Below are 16,614 nucleotides of genomic sequence, written 5' to 3'. Positions count from 1 at the left end.
TTTATGCCAAGCTAGGATATGGCTCCCTCAATACAAGTAAGTTATGGAGTCTTTAAGTTTTGTACATAAGAAGTTTTGTTAGAAGAAGCAGAGAATAAAAGTATTATAAGCTGTTAAACTAGTCTTGTCATCCGAACCTTGATTAAAGAACCAATACTGTCACAATTATAAGAAGCACCGAACAGTTTAAGTGTGTATCTCTAGGCAAAATGGCCGCGAATAATATTTATAGTGCAAATCAGAGGCACGGAGATATTGAGGTCTTCGGTATAGGACTTTGAATATTTGGTGAAGGGTATATTAAAATTTTTAGAAATATAAAGTCTTTAGGTTTATCGCAATCTGATTAAAATACAGATCTATATTTCGTTTCGTTTTTTTTATACTTTCGATGGCCTATACACTACACGAAGATCTGACAAGTTATAGCGATAGGTCACGTCAGGGGTCAAAAGACCGACTTATGACCCTATGACGTCAGACAATTGATTAACCAATCAGCATTGATGTTACTAGTGGATTACCAACAGTTGCGTGCAAAACACACCTAAAGCTCGCCGTAACAGACCGTTTCATTGGCCTATCCCTGACACCATTCAGAACACGAGTTAAATAACAACTCTTCCAGATCCAAGTGTAGTAAAGACAAGTAACACGAAATTTTGAACTATAAAAACGAAACGAAATAAGATCTGTGTTTTAACCAGGTTGGGTTTATCAATATAAAAGAAGGTATATTAAATATACTGTATTAATATATACAATTTTATCAGCACCTTTGTCAACCCAGCAACCGAAATCCTTGATTAAGCAAGATGAATTCTCAACAAAACTATACATTATCCCCAGTTATGCTTCCTTTCAATGCTTATTAGGAGATCGAATTAACCCTCGCTATATATACTCCAAAGATTGTGTAATCCAATTATAAACACTTCTTGTAATCCATACATATATATGGGGCTCGATGTATGTATAATATCTATCTGAACGCACTATAATATAGTTTAAAAGACAAAATAGTCTGCGCATTTGCAACATTTAGAAGAACTACGTCTAATGAATGGAGTAAAGTGTAAGCATACATCTGGGAATTCTAAGTCAGGAAATCAAATTCGCTGAGCTATTTGAAGCGTTGAGTAAATGATTCTGTGTGAAGTAATGGGCCATTTAACCACACAAAAATATGGAACTTAAACAATTGTATGTCAAAAATACTTTCTTTAATTACTGTTATTATATTCATGGTCCATAATTTCACAAAGATTACGGTCTGTTAATAATATATCATAAATATGTGTGCTACAGTAAAAGGAAAGAGTTATTGATAATGATTTGTTATATCCATAGTGATACAATACAAATATACACATTACAATTTGTTGAAGTTATATTTGAAAACTATTAGCATATATTTTACAGTGCTGTTTGTATTTGATTCATTTTGTAAAAATTCTCCTCAGAGGTGATGGGATAGAGTAGGGTTTAAAATTTCTCCTAGTCCTTAACAAAATATGCCGGTCATTATCAGAGTAACATATGGTTATGTGTGCAATGCGAGGAAGGGGAATTTTAGCAGGGCATCATCTATAAATCATAATAATGATCAAAACAACAGTATTTCATGGATAGGGTTAAACCCAATGAAATTTTATTTAATCATCTCTTAAAATCAGTAGCCGATTAAGTTTAAGCGATTATCAATGTTTTGGGCCACGATTAGTAAGCTTTTTTGATATGAAGAACGCATTTGTAGCTGAGATCAAATTCTACTTGATTCACGGAAATAAGAGTCAAAATTCAAAACATTCAACTGTCAGATCTAACAACAACACTATTGAAATACTGAAGTTCAAGCTAAGTGTATAAATATATTTTTTATATACAAAATAAAAACATTTTAAGCAAAAGGCGGTCTTTCAAGAACTTTATGATGTCAGATTCACACAATGCTGTCAATCAAAACAACGCATGATCAAGGTAGGGATTAGGCTTCACTCACATGTAAACCGGAACAGAAGCGCGTGCTGGATCATGAAACATTTTTTTCAAAAGAAAGAGTTTTCTTGCAGTGAAACAAAGTAATTTAATTTGTACAATCACAACACATACTATATTAAGGTTCAGTGTTTATATCGGATACCCAAAAATTATTTAGCTTTCTTTTTTTTTCTTTTGTATCTATAAATAACGAACTTAATAAAAACAAAAATCTTATTAAAAATGTACCCAAATTGGCATTTTTTTAAAAATCAAGACGATTTCGTTCGATTTGAATTAGTTTCATAAAGTGTTTGAATAGCAACGACCAATACAGACGACTTACTGCCAGTTGTGATCGACGATACCGTATATGTCATTATGAAAGAGAATAACTGAGTTACAAGTAAGACCTATAATCGGAAGTACATGATGACCTGATTGCGACTGTTGGCACTTAAATCGTTGAGTTGCGTTGATCTGATTTCAAGAGGATTATGATTTATAACGAAATACCACTACCACACAGAGAACTCACAAATTCTGAAAATATAAAAGAAGGAAAAAACATAATAAAGAAACAAGCAAAACAAAAAAAAAAATACCATGGCGGTATTGAGGTAACGGGGAAATTTAGCTTGTATGAAACATTATAGGTCTGATATCACTTCTCACTTGCGAATCCACATACACCAATGTCCTAACTTGGACCAAATTTTATCACGGTTGGTGCAGAAAAGTAGGACATAAATCCCGCTTTCATTATCAGGTTACACTGGTTATATCAGGCATGATCATCAGAGAACATGAAAGGTACGATTATATATCAGTATTACTACGATGCCAAGCTATAATAGGCATGGTGCACAGGCCAGGGTGGGTGTGCCTACTTTTCTATAAAACATGATAATATTTCGGTCTTGTGTATCATTATTTGGGTAATTTCCCTTTGGTTAATCCTTAGGTTCTATTGGAAGGGTATCAATTTGTGCATAATGTAGTTTTACACCCATGATCCAGGGTGGGTGTGCCTACTTTTCTATAAAACATGATAATATTTCGGTCTTGTGTATCATTATTTAGGTAATTTCCCTTTGGTTAATCCTTAGGTTCTATTGCTACGGTATCAATTTGTGCATTATGTAGTTCTACACCCATGATCTAGGGTATCATAAGGGGGACATAACTCACCTGCCCTGTCTATTTTACCATTCTGATTAATGTCCATTTCTTCACAAAATCTAATGACATCTGATTGGCTGAGATCACTGGCTTGTCGATCTAACTTAGACATAATCTGAATAACCTAAACAACAACAATTAAAGCATGTCGTCACAAATGTCTAAACCAAAATGATGACAAAACAAAATTGGTTTCAAGTTTTTAATCAACAAACCAGACATTCCCTTGGCATTTTAAATCTTATTCTGGGGTAGGCAAGGGTATTTTAAGGGTGGGGGGACTAAAGGGTGTAATCGACTGTCTCAAAACTGGTTTACACTGGTAAAACACATCTTAATATGGGGCATAGTTAGTCAAGTCGATATCAAGTCTAAGACTAATCATTCTCTCCCCATTGACTTTATTGTTAAATCCATGACATTTCTTGGCCTATCATATTTTCAGGACATCCTGATGACCTTACTCTTTATAACGACAAATAGCCGAATATGACACAGGCATCCGATGAAAGTATTAAAACCGTTAGATGGAGAGAGAAATGGGGTTTAATGTCCACTCGACACAAACCAAGTCATTTAGGGACTAACAGATGGTTCAATTTTATTTCAATAATTCGCTTGCGTGCAGGGGTCTTTAACAGTGGGAGGAAACCGGAGGACCCGGAGAAAACCCACGAGTTTGGACAGGCGCCCCCACTCCTTGTCACATACAACCGGGGAATCGAAACCACACCAGTTGACCCACTAACAGACCTTATGACGGAACGTGCACGCGCTAACAATTCGGCCACCCACGCCCTCCCCACACCCCAAACCCCCACACACTTTTATAATGATCTATAGACGATAATATGGGTGAATTAAAAATGTCCTACTACGATACGAAGCGTACGCGCTAACCATTCGGCCATCCCCCGACTCCCCCTCCCCCCAAACCGTTAAAAAAGAATCTATACACATTGGTGTCATTCCCGTCTACCTAATTGTCTTTTTAGAGATAAAATCATCAGAACAATCACAATATGTTGACATATTACCCACTTAAAGGACAATATTGGTGCCAGTTATTATCACATATGTGATAGAACTGGTTAAACACGTTCCAAATATTATTTTATCACAGAGATCATTGCTACAATAGATGAGTAATCAACGTTTCAACAATAGGAAGTGACGAACGCAAAAGGAAAACACGAGTTATCCGTTTATATAACTGAATGAAGTGACGGGTGATAACAGATACATGGGCGAATTTCTGCTCACTAATAATTCCTTCGAAGACCAAAAGTTGTTGTATGGGACTGTGAAAGGATATCTGACAATTCATAGAAAAAATCCATGCATTACCATGTTTTTATAAGTATAGAATGAAAAAACACCCGTGAATGTACGGACTGTTTCTATTTTTCTCGTGTTCTCTTATCTAATGACATGCAATTACTTTTTTGAATTGTCAGATATACTCTTACAGTGTAATATAACAACTTTTGGTCTTTGAAGGAATTTTTAGTGAGCAGAAATTCGCCCACGTATCTGTTATCACCCGTCACTTCAGCCAGTTCTATAGAGGGATAACTCGTGTTTTCCTTTTGCGTTCGTCACTTCCTATTGTTGAAACATTAACATAAACGGATAACTCGTGTTTTCCTTTTGCGTTCGTCTCTTCCTATTGTTGAAACATTGATTATTCATCCATCGTAGCAATGATCTCTGTATAAAATAATATTTGGAACGTGTTTAACCAGTTCTATCACATATGTGATAATGACTGGCACCAATATTGTCCTTTAATATTGCGGTATCTATCGCGCTATTGACCTCTATGCTGTTTTGCCATCCCTGGTTAATACGCAACCAAGCAACTACTATAAATACTGGTCTATAAGGGATGGTAATCTGTATATAAGCTCATTACCTTGGTAAGTTCAATCTCGTGCTGTTCTTCAGGGAAGATTCGATCCAAACAATTTAATATTTCTTCTTTTATCACCTCATCGGGCTGTTTATGAGCCAAAACAAGTCGACAAAATTCATTAAAGCAAATATTCCCATCACCTGTAAATAAAAATGCGATATGAATAAAATTTTAAAGCTGCAATAAAAAATTGATTAGATTTGTTTAAAATGTATTTTAACTTTGGATACAACTGGATTGGACTAAACTTACAAACGTCCTTTCCTTAAAGCGGTAATAAGTCTATACAAGCAAGAATAATTTGTCATCATAAATCAGCTTTTAATCCTACTAATTGTTGAATATGCATTTAAATTTAGACATTCTAGCATTTTACGTTCTGGTACTTGCATTCTTTTTGAATAATGTTCAATGTTTATATCTGTTTAAAATACAGATGTGACGTCATCCTTTGATGTTGGCGTACCATTATTTCCAATAATGTACGGGCTACTTGCCAATCGTACATTATCTATACTAGATGAAATATTAGACTCGCGTGACGTATTTCACTGAAAAGCACGTGCGGGATAGTGTCTGTATTTTAAGTTGTTTAATGGTCTCGAACTAAAGACATTGCGTAATATTTTGAAACAACACCCGGCTAACGCCTCGTGCGGTATCAATATATTACATAATGTAGCTATGTCTCTAACTCAATATCATCCAAAATCTTCGACATTGAAAACACGATTTATTTGTCGCTTTAAATCAACATTGGTGTTGTGATCTTACCGGGAAAAGATGGGCTTCTGATATCCAATATTTAAGACAAAATTAACATTTTACAATTGGTACTAAGGGACTCGAAAAACGAGGCTAGGTATATTCCACAAGTCATGTCAAACGGTGACGCTATATTCTTATCTGGAGAGCATGCCCAATAAATACTATCGGCGTAGACTTGAAAAACCAGACGCTAGAGATTGAAATTCGATTGAGAATACTGGCGTATTTCGTCGAACCTAACTGACTAGAAATTACAGTAAAAACAGAAACGATTGAATGTAAATCAATTTATATACATTCATATTACATCATTGCATGCGTTGCGACCTATTTGTGTCAATTTCTAGGTCCCAAATATTAGCGACTTAGCTTTTTTAATGTCTCGCTCACGACCATTAAACCATACATAATGTCATTTACTATAAACTATAGAAACCTGTTGTTTCAGTATATTAGGGATGAATGACTTTTGATAGATGTAGATTTACTAAAAGGGAAGAGGGATATTATTAACATTGTTAAGTGGATTATATATATAAGTGTAAAGTTCTGATAACGTATCCGTAAGATAGTTTGTAGATTTGTTATAAATAATTTTATATAAAAAAGAGAGCCTACTTATCCTTTTACGTTCTGACAATATAACTAAGCCGTTTTCATAATATCAAGATTCGTAAGTTGTTTATTTTAGGAAACTTGTAATAATTATTGATGCCTGAACTGATTTATTTCAAATTTATCGCGATCAGATAAATTACAAAAACCTCACAATTCACAAGAATATTCAAGTATGGATATTTCGCTTCAAAACGTATTTAAATTTTTTCTCAAAATTTTTTATAGGTGAGCAGCCTAGGTGTCTGTGATTGACTACAACATCTAATGATTCATTACCAAAAAATAAAGTTGCGGCGTCTCAAAAGTTCCCGGAAATACAATACTTAATTGGTTTCAGAACGATTCATTGTTGGATCACGAGTTTAGTTTGAATCAATCAGTCCTTAACGGAGTCTATATTTTATATACACGAGATTTACTACAACTAGTGAAAATGCTATTGGCAAACAGTATATCTTTTATGTACACAATAAGAATGGACCCACTACAGTGCCCCGGGGATCCACATAATTAACCGATAGAATAGAATAGATTGTTCATATCTGTATTATTGTACGAGTAAAACGAATGAAGAAATGTGTCAAGGTAGGGTTCCCCACGCAGTCAAAATTTCCTCTATTAAAAGTTTAATTAACCACAGCGAATGGCCGTACTAAAATGACAAATAATGAAGTGATTACAGGGTAGACGTGCATCAACCGGTGTGGGTTCTATTAGCCTTTAAATAGCCATCACACGTGGAATTTTCTACACATCTATCAACCATTAAAGCAGTAACGAATCTAAAGAACAGTAAAATTGAGCTTTTTGGTTGTTAAAGCAGCTAGTTGAGTTGTCCAACTAGCAAGTTACTAAATTAGATTTCTTGAGCTCGATTTCTGTAATGTTTCGTAGACTGGCTTACCGCGAATTATTTCAAACTAAGGACACGTAACCTATTTTGCACTCAAAAATGTTCGGATGTCAATGTAAATTCTCGTTTACCTTTTCAGTCTATTTTTTTAATTGATGTTTAAATGGTTATAACTTATCGTGCGAAACTAAATTGAGGCTTGTTATATATAAATATTGTGGTATAATTGTCGAAATATTTGGAAATATTTATTTATGGTAGATGTAACATGAATTTTCAACATTGTGTTATGTCTGCGATATACTATCGAATTACTCGGATTGGTGACCCCGAAACAAGGTTATCATAACCTTTAGATGTTGTTTTCTCTTTTTGTAAATGTTACATTTATTTTTATTTCTTTTCTTTTTTTTTTACTTTATAATTTATTTTTTACTTATCCAAATCCTTTATATTTGTTTTGTTATATTAGAAAGTCTTCGTCCTGTCAATTTCTCTAAGCGCCTTTCTGACTAAACCATGGTTTGCCGAAAGGTCGAATTTCAACGCGGTGGCTTTGGGTGCATTCGTTGATAAACAGGTTGAATTTAGAGATTTAATCGATATCGGTTCTAAATCAAATTCTTGAGTTTATCGTAATTCGCTTGCTTCTAAATGGCTATTTCTCTTGTAAAAGGTGACGTGGTATTAACAGGAATATCTCTATCACAACTAACACTTTATGATCAGAAATACGCCTTCCAAAATCTGTAGTTTCACGTAAAGTAAACGTTTAGATCCAGAAGGGTCAAAATAATGTCTAAAGCCTAGCCCACACCAGTGCGTCACTATTCTGCGTAAATCCTTGCGCAACCTAGCGTATGTATTTGCGTAAGCCAATGTGCGCTGCTTTGTGTCGGTAGTTTAGCGGCGTAAGGATACCACAGTGGTGTCTTAAAAGACGCGTCATTTCTTGAAAATGTTCAATATTTTGCCAAAATCCACGTTACCACAAAGGTGACACAAATAGTAATACCATAGAAATGTATAAATATTTATATATCTATGAGTAACGCGGTGTTGTGTGATGTGACGCATTGCTACCGCATTACTTCTGTCTAGTTTACGTCGCATTTTTCGGCAACTGACGACCATAAACTACTTGCGGCGACGCAGGCTGACGCAAGGGTGACGCTATAGTTGTGTCATCTGATGTACATGTGACGTAGCTGCGTCTATGCTACCTCACCACGGGGATCACCCTGCACCATGGTAACGCACGAGCCCTTTTGTGAAGGCTTAAGAAAGTGAACGGTTAAAAAAACCTTGAGACTGATAACAACACTCATGGAATTTGCTGGTGTTTTTTGTAGTGATAAGAGCATTGTTTAGAACTGTTCATATCACTGGGTGATTTGTATGCTGTTGCTATTGATATGATAACTCAGAAAAGGAAGACTGTGGATTATGAATATCGATAGGGGTCGATGAACACAATGCTTCAAGCCAAATATGAAAAAGAGCCATTAAAATCTATAGCATTTATCGCGCTCACAAGATTTTTGGAAATGGCGGCATAATTTCGGAAAGAAAAGTCGCGGAGCGCTGAATTTCGTTAGGATTCTTCCTCTCATGACCACAAGGTTTCACACCAAATTTGATAAAAATCCGTCGAAAACTATAGTGTTCACAAGGGTTTCAGGGTTTCTGGAACAGAAAATCGTAGAACGCTGAATATCAAAAGGGTTTGTCCACAATGCTTCAAGCCAAATTTGAAAGAATACGTCGAAAAGTCCAGTCCCTATCGGCGTTCACCAGGTTTTCGGAAAAACGGGCTTAACTTCGGAACGAAAAGTTGCGGAACGCTGAAAATCGACAGGGTTCGTCCTCTCGAGACAACGCATTTACAAGCCTGGATGACGACGTAATATTTCACTGTGGGCGTATAAAATAACAGCAAAAATATACAATGTAATAATATATTTAACTCAGTTAAAATGCAGAATAAGACTTTTTGCTACATTTATAACGATGAGTCGTTTGCATTTTACGCTAAAATATTTTTCACGGCTTAGTCCACGCTAATAAGTGTTAATACCTCTCGTTATTAATCCATTTTTGACCATATTAATTGTTGGATATGCATATTAATTTAGAAATTCTAACAATTTAAGCCACAGTAATTGCGTTCTTCTTCAAAAGTGTTAGTCTGCAGGCTCAGCGCGGGGGGGGGGGGGGGGTGTCCATCAAATGGGCACAAAACCAGACCCAACTTTTCTAGAGTAAAATTTTGCGTAGAATACGATGCCGAGTGGTAATCAGTCCGCCGTTGGGGCGTTTTCGAGATATTCGGGGTCAAAAGTCAAATGGGTTCATTTGCACGGAAAGTGAATGCGCAGTCATTCTTGTATCATGAAAATAAGCTGAAAATGATCGAAAGTAATCACACTTTCAATAAAAATGTAAACTTGCTAAATTCCCCTCTGTTCTTTGTGACCCCAGAGGTCAAAAGGTCACATTTTCAGTTTTAGCACTAGGAAGATTTAAAGTAATAAATGTCAGCGTAAAATATAAAATCTAAAGCGAAACCTGTTCTAATTAATAATAGGAACATTTAAAATTTATCTTTAGGTGGTCTTAGCACCGAACTTTTACTTTGAAACGTCAAAAATGAACTTGCATAACAGAACCAAAACGCTTCTGAACCTTTTATATTTTACGTTGACATTTTATTGCTTTAAATCTTCCTAGTGCAAAACGGTAAATTTCACCTTTTGACCTCCAGGGTCACTAAGACTAAAGGTGGATTTAGCAAGTGTACATTTTTATTGAAAGTGTGATTACTTTCGATCATTTTCAGCTTCTTTTCACAATACAAGAATGACTGCGCATTCACTTTCAGTGCAAATGAACTCATTCGACCTTTGACCCCGAATATCTCGAAAACGCCCCAACGGCGGACTGATTACCACTCGGCATCGTATTCTACGCAAAATTTTACTCTAGAAAAGTTGGATCTGGTTTTGTGCCCATTTGATGGACACCCCCCGCGCTGAGCCTCCGGTCTGCTCACTGTAAACTACGGAAACCAGTTGAGTCCTTTTTTTAACCTCTCGCTCTTTCGACCTTGACGTCCCTACTTCTTGCTTTCTTGCGTTTGAAAGCCCTTGCAATCTCGCCCTTCGACTTCTCGCCTTTTGACGTCCCGTTTCGTTTCCAACTCCTCGACTTCGAGATAATAAAATGGCCACAACAGGCTGACAAGTACTACTGTAAACTGTATTCTAGTAGTAGGTTTGTAAACAAACGTTGTACTTGAGGAATGTGGAGGTTTGTAAGATTCATTAAGTTTGTAGATGGCTATAAGATAGCGTGGTTGTTTTTTTTATAAATTAATAACAGTATTTGACATTTAATTAAGAAAACATAATCAAATTACCATCATTATTAGATAACCTTCCGGCTTCGGTCAAACTGGTGGTGTGCTTATTACTTAGCGAGCAGCATAGATCGATGATTTGGGCCATTCACGAAGTTTTTAAAATAAATTGAACGTAAATCACTGTATATACACTCATATTACACTGATACATGCTTGTAAACCCACTTTCGTCTATTTTTAGGTGCCAATGAATAGAGCTGTACGGCCTTTTAGTCAGTATTACATGTGTCATTATCACTTATGAAGACCTGTGTCATTCTTCCATGTGCCATTATTACCTATGTTATTATTACATGTGTCATTATTACCTGTGCCAGTATTACCTATGTTCATATTACGTATGTCATTATTACATGTGCAATTAATACCTATGCCATTATTACATATTATGTCATTATTACATGTGCCATGTTTAACCATGCCATCTTTACCTTGTCATGTCTACCTATGGCATTATTACATGTGTCATGTTTAACTATGCCATTATTACCTGTGTCATGTTTACCTATGTCAATATTACCTGTGCCATGTTTAACTATGTCATTATTACCTGTATGATATTTAGCTATGCCATTATTAACTGTGTCAGGTTTACCTTTTTTCAACCTATAAAACAACCTTGTAAAAAGATAACCGCAAGGTCGTGACCACCAAGTCAAAAATGTGACAAATTTAGCAGTTGTATCAAACATGATGAAATGTTTTGCTACTACTGTGATAATGAAGATGTGTACATGAGACCTCGGGTTTTCGTTCCACCCGAAGGACTGTACGTTTTCCCTTGCCAGTTCCTCCGTCCTACACCACTGACCGGGGAAACCACGCCGGAAAATCAAGATGAACTTTCTCGGCCAACGCAGGGATCAAACACGGAAACTCTAGGTTAGCGAGCCAACGTCCTACTCACTGAGCCACGGTGGCTCCCATCAAACATAATAACCATATTATACTTATATTGCAACTAAAATATTCGGTTGTATTCGCAATAAATAAATATAATATTAAACAATTATGTGTACCATTTGTGGATAATTTGTCACATCTGTTTAGCTTAAAAGCTTCATTGTTGACGAAAACTGTTAATGGGAAGAATATACTAATAAAAACCCTATACTGAACAGAAATTTGAATTACCTGATATCAAATTACATTTTGTATGACAATCGTATTATTTCTTATCACGTAAATTTCTATTAATATTATTGGATGTCATTTCGAAATAACAAGATAAAAAGCAATATCGATAACAAATTCTTATTGTATAAACCAAATGAGTTTGGTTTTTTTTTTACCTTATGTTCGTTTTTTTCTGTTTTATTTTAAGTGTGCAAATGACGTCAATAAATTGCGAAAAAGTACATTTTTTTTAATCAATAAATTATAACCTTACAATTCATGGCATGTAACCGAACACCATCTTTTATTCAGGCTATTATAAACCAAGAGGCCAATGGAAACAAGCTGAACAGTTGCAGACCTATTATCAATTCTGAGTATCTGCATGATACGAAATTAAAATTTGGTCTTAAAAAATATTTTATCGGTAATCGCTTGCAGTGAAACGAAATATTTATTGATTGATCTCGTTACACTTAGTTACAGAAGACTTTTGGATGAAATATTAATAATAAAATATGGTGTTTTCACTCAATCCATCCGCCAAACCGGAGTCTCCATTTCGATTGGAAATTGGATCTGTATAACTACCTATATTATTCGAGAGTTGAACACTTTATCCTTGCGTACATGATTTAACCAATTACGAGGTATATTGCCAAATAGCCTTCGTGTAACACTTTTTGTAGAATTTTTGCTTTTTAAATTAAGGATAGCTTTATATTGGATTAATAATATCTCTGGCAAATTAGTCGATTCACAATCAAGTTAGCTAATGGGTGACAGATTGTTACATGAAAAAGGGTCATAATGTGGTAAACATTATATTCTAGGTAGATAACAGATATCTCATGGGAATTTTCTCCAGTAAATTTCCATTTAACCATATAAGGGTGGGTTTCCATGTCATTTGGCTAAATTGACCAATCCCTCAAATTATTTACATCATATTTCACCAATTGGATAATTGAACGTCAAAACCCAAGCTACAAAACTCATATTTGTGAGCAATCGCCAGACAACAGACAGATTCCAGAAGGGAAAAGATGTAGCAGTTTCTATCAGCAGACTCGCCCATCGGGTCTGGCTGGCTAGTGTTTGAGCATGACTTTAGTATTGTAATCTATGCTATGCGTGTACAATATGTAAGCAGCTATGATATATAAAATGTAAAAACAAACTGTTGCATTGTTACTCCTGGTAAGACAAACGTCTTAAGAAAACAGTAAGAAGCAAAGACAGCTATAGAGACAAATTCTAAACGATCACAAGGCTACTAAGATATGTAGTAAGAAAAGATGCATGGGTCGTACGTAGGATGTGGCGACCAATTTTCCCGCGTCCGCTCTCCACGTCTGACAGAAGACCCATGGTGCTATATTCGAAACACCTTTTTTATACTCGTTACAATAAGTGTTCCCTTTTTACTGTAGGCGGTGGATCAGCGAGAAAAACGTTGACTCGTTAACCTGGGGATCCAGGTGTTCCAGGTGGTTCAACCTTGTCCGAGTGCAGGGGTGTTGGCAAAATTTCCCTGCATGGCGTATGGCAGTCTTCAATATAGCCCAGTCGGAGCAGAAAAAAAAGACTTTAAACCCATTACATTTCATTTCATTTTCCATTTTTACTGTTTGGGAGATCATAATTTATTTCAGTGTTGATTAAAAATAAATTGACAATTCACTTTAGTAAGTTAGACCCATCGTCCTTATTAGAGCTCGCAATAACCAGAAAGGTCATAACCGATAGCCTAACTTGTGTATTAGACCACATATTTAAACATCCAGAACAATCCATTGAAAATATTAATGAATCGTTTTAAATACTACATTATTATCTTTCGTATCGTCCTTTTCTACACTCTAATGGAATAGTCGAATCATTTCTGAAGTTCAGAAATTCATTTTTATCTATACCGTACACCATGCATGTTATTTTAATGCAGTACTGTATCGATAATAAATATAATTCAGCTCAACTTTTTTTCAAATTAGAGAAAAGAACTTCTGTTTGTCCAAAGTAGTTTTTATTATTTTAAAAGAAAATCTTATACTAGTTTGAATATTCAGATTCTTTTCTCTAATTTGAAAAAGTCGAGCTGAAAATATTATACTAGTTTGAATATTCAGATTAGAGACAGAAACTTCTGGTGATCAACAGATTAAGTAGTTTTTATTGTTTAAAAAGAAAATTATATGCTAGTTTGAATATTTAAGAGACAACATTACAGGTCCATTAAAGGATGCAAATTAAATATTTTCTTGACGACTATGTGAATAACATCTGAAAATCCTGCACACGCATAAAACGGTGAATGTAAAATTCAAAGAGAGAGAGATAGAGAGAGAGAGAGAGAGAGAGGATGGGGTTTAACTTCCACTCGACACAAACTAGGTCATTTCAGGACTAAAACATTGTTCAATTTTATTTCAATAATTCGCTTGCGCGTGGGGGTCTTTAGCAGTGGGAGGAAACTGGAGGATCCGGAAAAAACCCACGAGGTTGGACAGGCGACCCTACTCCTTGTCACGTACAACCAGGAAATCGAAACCCCGCCAGTTGACTCAATGACATGATACAGCACAGCGCGCACGTGCTAACCATTCGGCCATCCAACCCACCAAAATTCAAAGAAATTAGTGTAAACGTCAAATGGTCAATTAAACAATCATCATCCAATCAAGAATGACTAGACCTCTTTGATTTGGGCAAAAAAATAAAATTATGCACTGGGCACATTTTTATGGAAAATTTATGTTTATAACTGAGCGATGTTTCGATTTAAGAATCAGTACTTTGAATATCATTCAATCAATTCTAAAATAGAGTTGTTGATTTCATAGGATTGTGGGTGTTGATTTGTTTTGTAGAATAAACATCTGTTTTCGTTGAAGACATCTATAAATAAAGTTTGTGTTGAAATATGACCGATTTCATGCTCCGCTGTCGACACAATAGCCAAATATTAACCTAAAAAAATATAGTAAACAAGCCGACTTCCGCTTAATATTGCCCCAAAACTAAACGAAATACAATACTTTAGTTTGATCTAAATCCAACAGCACTAGGCACCAAACGATTCGCAAGCGGTTGTATGAAGACCGAAACTGTGTGCATTTCCAAATAAAATATATTTCGTGAGTGCTTCACCCCATTGTTCACTTGTGATGACTGGTGGGGGCTTCAATCGTGTTTTTAGTTATCATTATCCTCATTTAGATATTGATATTTTTTAGGTTCAGCATCATGCCACCACAGAAAAGATCACAGCGACATCAAGGCAAGCGGTTGTATGAAGACCGAAACTGTGTGCATTTCCAAATAAAATATATTTCGTGAGAGCTTCACTCCATTGTTCACTTGTGATGACTGGTGGGGGCTTCAATCGTGTTTTTAGTTATCATTATCCTCATTTAGATATTGATATTTTTTAGGTTCAGCATCATGCCACCACAGAAAAGATCACAGCGACCTCAAGGCAAACATGTCAATGTGTCACATGTGGCTGTCCCGAAGAAAACTCGGGTTCCATCCAAACGACCCCAGCAACTGCCTGGTTTCTCCAAAGTGCCAGTAAAACGTCCCCGACAGATATCTATGCCCGCTCACTCTAATACAATTGCCACTGATATTTTGAGCCACACACCAGCCAACTCCAACCTTGCTTCTGTGCCATCCACCTCCACTTTGACCTCTAATGAGCTTTCAAGCACAGCACCAAAGACACCCTTGAAGTCACCAATGAGCTCATCTACAGATTCAAGTTTCTATACCCAGATCCAGGAAGCCATAACAAATGCCATCCCTACCATTACGCAAGCTGTCTTGGCTTCTATTAATGCGAGAACAGTAGGACGTTAAACCCCATTTCATTTCGTTTCCTATTAATGCGACTACTCAATCATCGCAACCTCCACCAGTTCATCAAGTGACGGAAGGTATGTCTTGCCCACAACTGCCGACAGCACTAGATCATCAGCCACATGGGGTTTCTACTACTGTCTCACTCAACCATGAGCAGGATAGGCATGCCCAGTATGATAGTTGGTTAGCCACAGCTCAACCCCTGTCGTTAGCAGTAGACCCAAAAATCAAAGGCAAAGTTTGGGCCAATGAATATGTCGAGATGTCACAATTGCTAACCTCGAAAGCTCCTAAATGCCACTTTTTAGTCAGTGAAAGTTCTGACAATCAATTTGTTATACGCAAGGAATAAGCCACCTCACCTAAACTGCAAGGCTTGACGCAATGGCTCAAAGCGTTTCACATATTTGTTAGTATCTATGCGGAAAAATTCCCTACGGAAACACCTCATTTAATGAAGTATATTTCTACAATCCAAGACTTGGCTAGTCAAGTGGGCGAAGCTGCAGCCCTGGATTATGACGTGAAATTTCGTCTTTGGCGCCAGTCCACATTGTTTCCGTGGCAATGTTTGAACATTGAACTTTATCAAAAAGCTTTGGCATCTGGCATTCACAGTAAATTGCAAACTATGAACCCATCTTTTCGTTTTCCACCATATAACAAACCCATCGGCGGAACGGAAGGTAGCAAACAAAGTAAAGAGCCAAAGTTGTGTTGGAATTACAATAACACCGGATCATGCACCTTTCGACATGTTTGCCAAAGATGTCGCGGTCCCCACCCACGTTTCACTTGCCCCCGAAAGCCTAACTCAATGCCTGGGACCCAAAGCCATCCTATCCTGTCAAAACCAACCACATCTAACAAATATACCCCTAAATCCTAACGGCATGG

The 16,614-nt window shown here is 36.3% G+C and overlaps 1 protein-coding gene across 1 annotated transcript in view; it reads right to left on the bottom strand.

The window, feature by feature from the left end:
- Positions 1 to 1,201: 1,201 nt before the first annotated feature.
- The window catches only part of LOC126820554 (uncharacterized), a 56,411-nt gene continuing 40,998 nt past the window's right edge, over positions 1,202 to 16,614 (bottom strand). Inside the window, exons 5-7 of the mRNA XM_050548587.2 lie at positions 5,078 to 5,217; positions 3,172 to 3,286; positions 1,202 to 2,523 (exon numbers count right to left, since the gene is read on the bottom strand). Of these exons, the coding sequence (XP_050404544.2) occupies positions 2,483 to 2,523; positions 3,172 to 3,286; positions 5,078 to 5,217 (296 nt within the window). The 3' untranslated portion in view covers positions 1,202 to 2,482. The remainder of the gene's footprint in view (positions 2,524 to 3,171; positions 3,287 to 5,077; positions 5,218 to 16,614) is intronic.

The sequence above is a fragment of the Patella vulgata genome, chromosome 1 (assembly GCF_932274485.2).
Source record: "Patella vulgata chromosome 1, xgPatVulg1.2, whole genome shotgun sequence".
Classification (NCBI taxonomy): Eukaryota; Metazoa; Mollusca; class Gastropoda; family Patellidae; genus Patella; species Patella vulgata.
The sequence above is the reverse complement of the archived record's forward strand: the minus strand, read 5'-3'. Positions and strand labels throughout refer to the sequence as shown.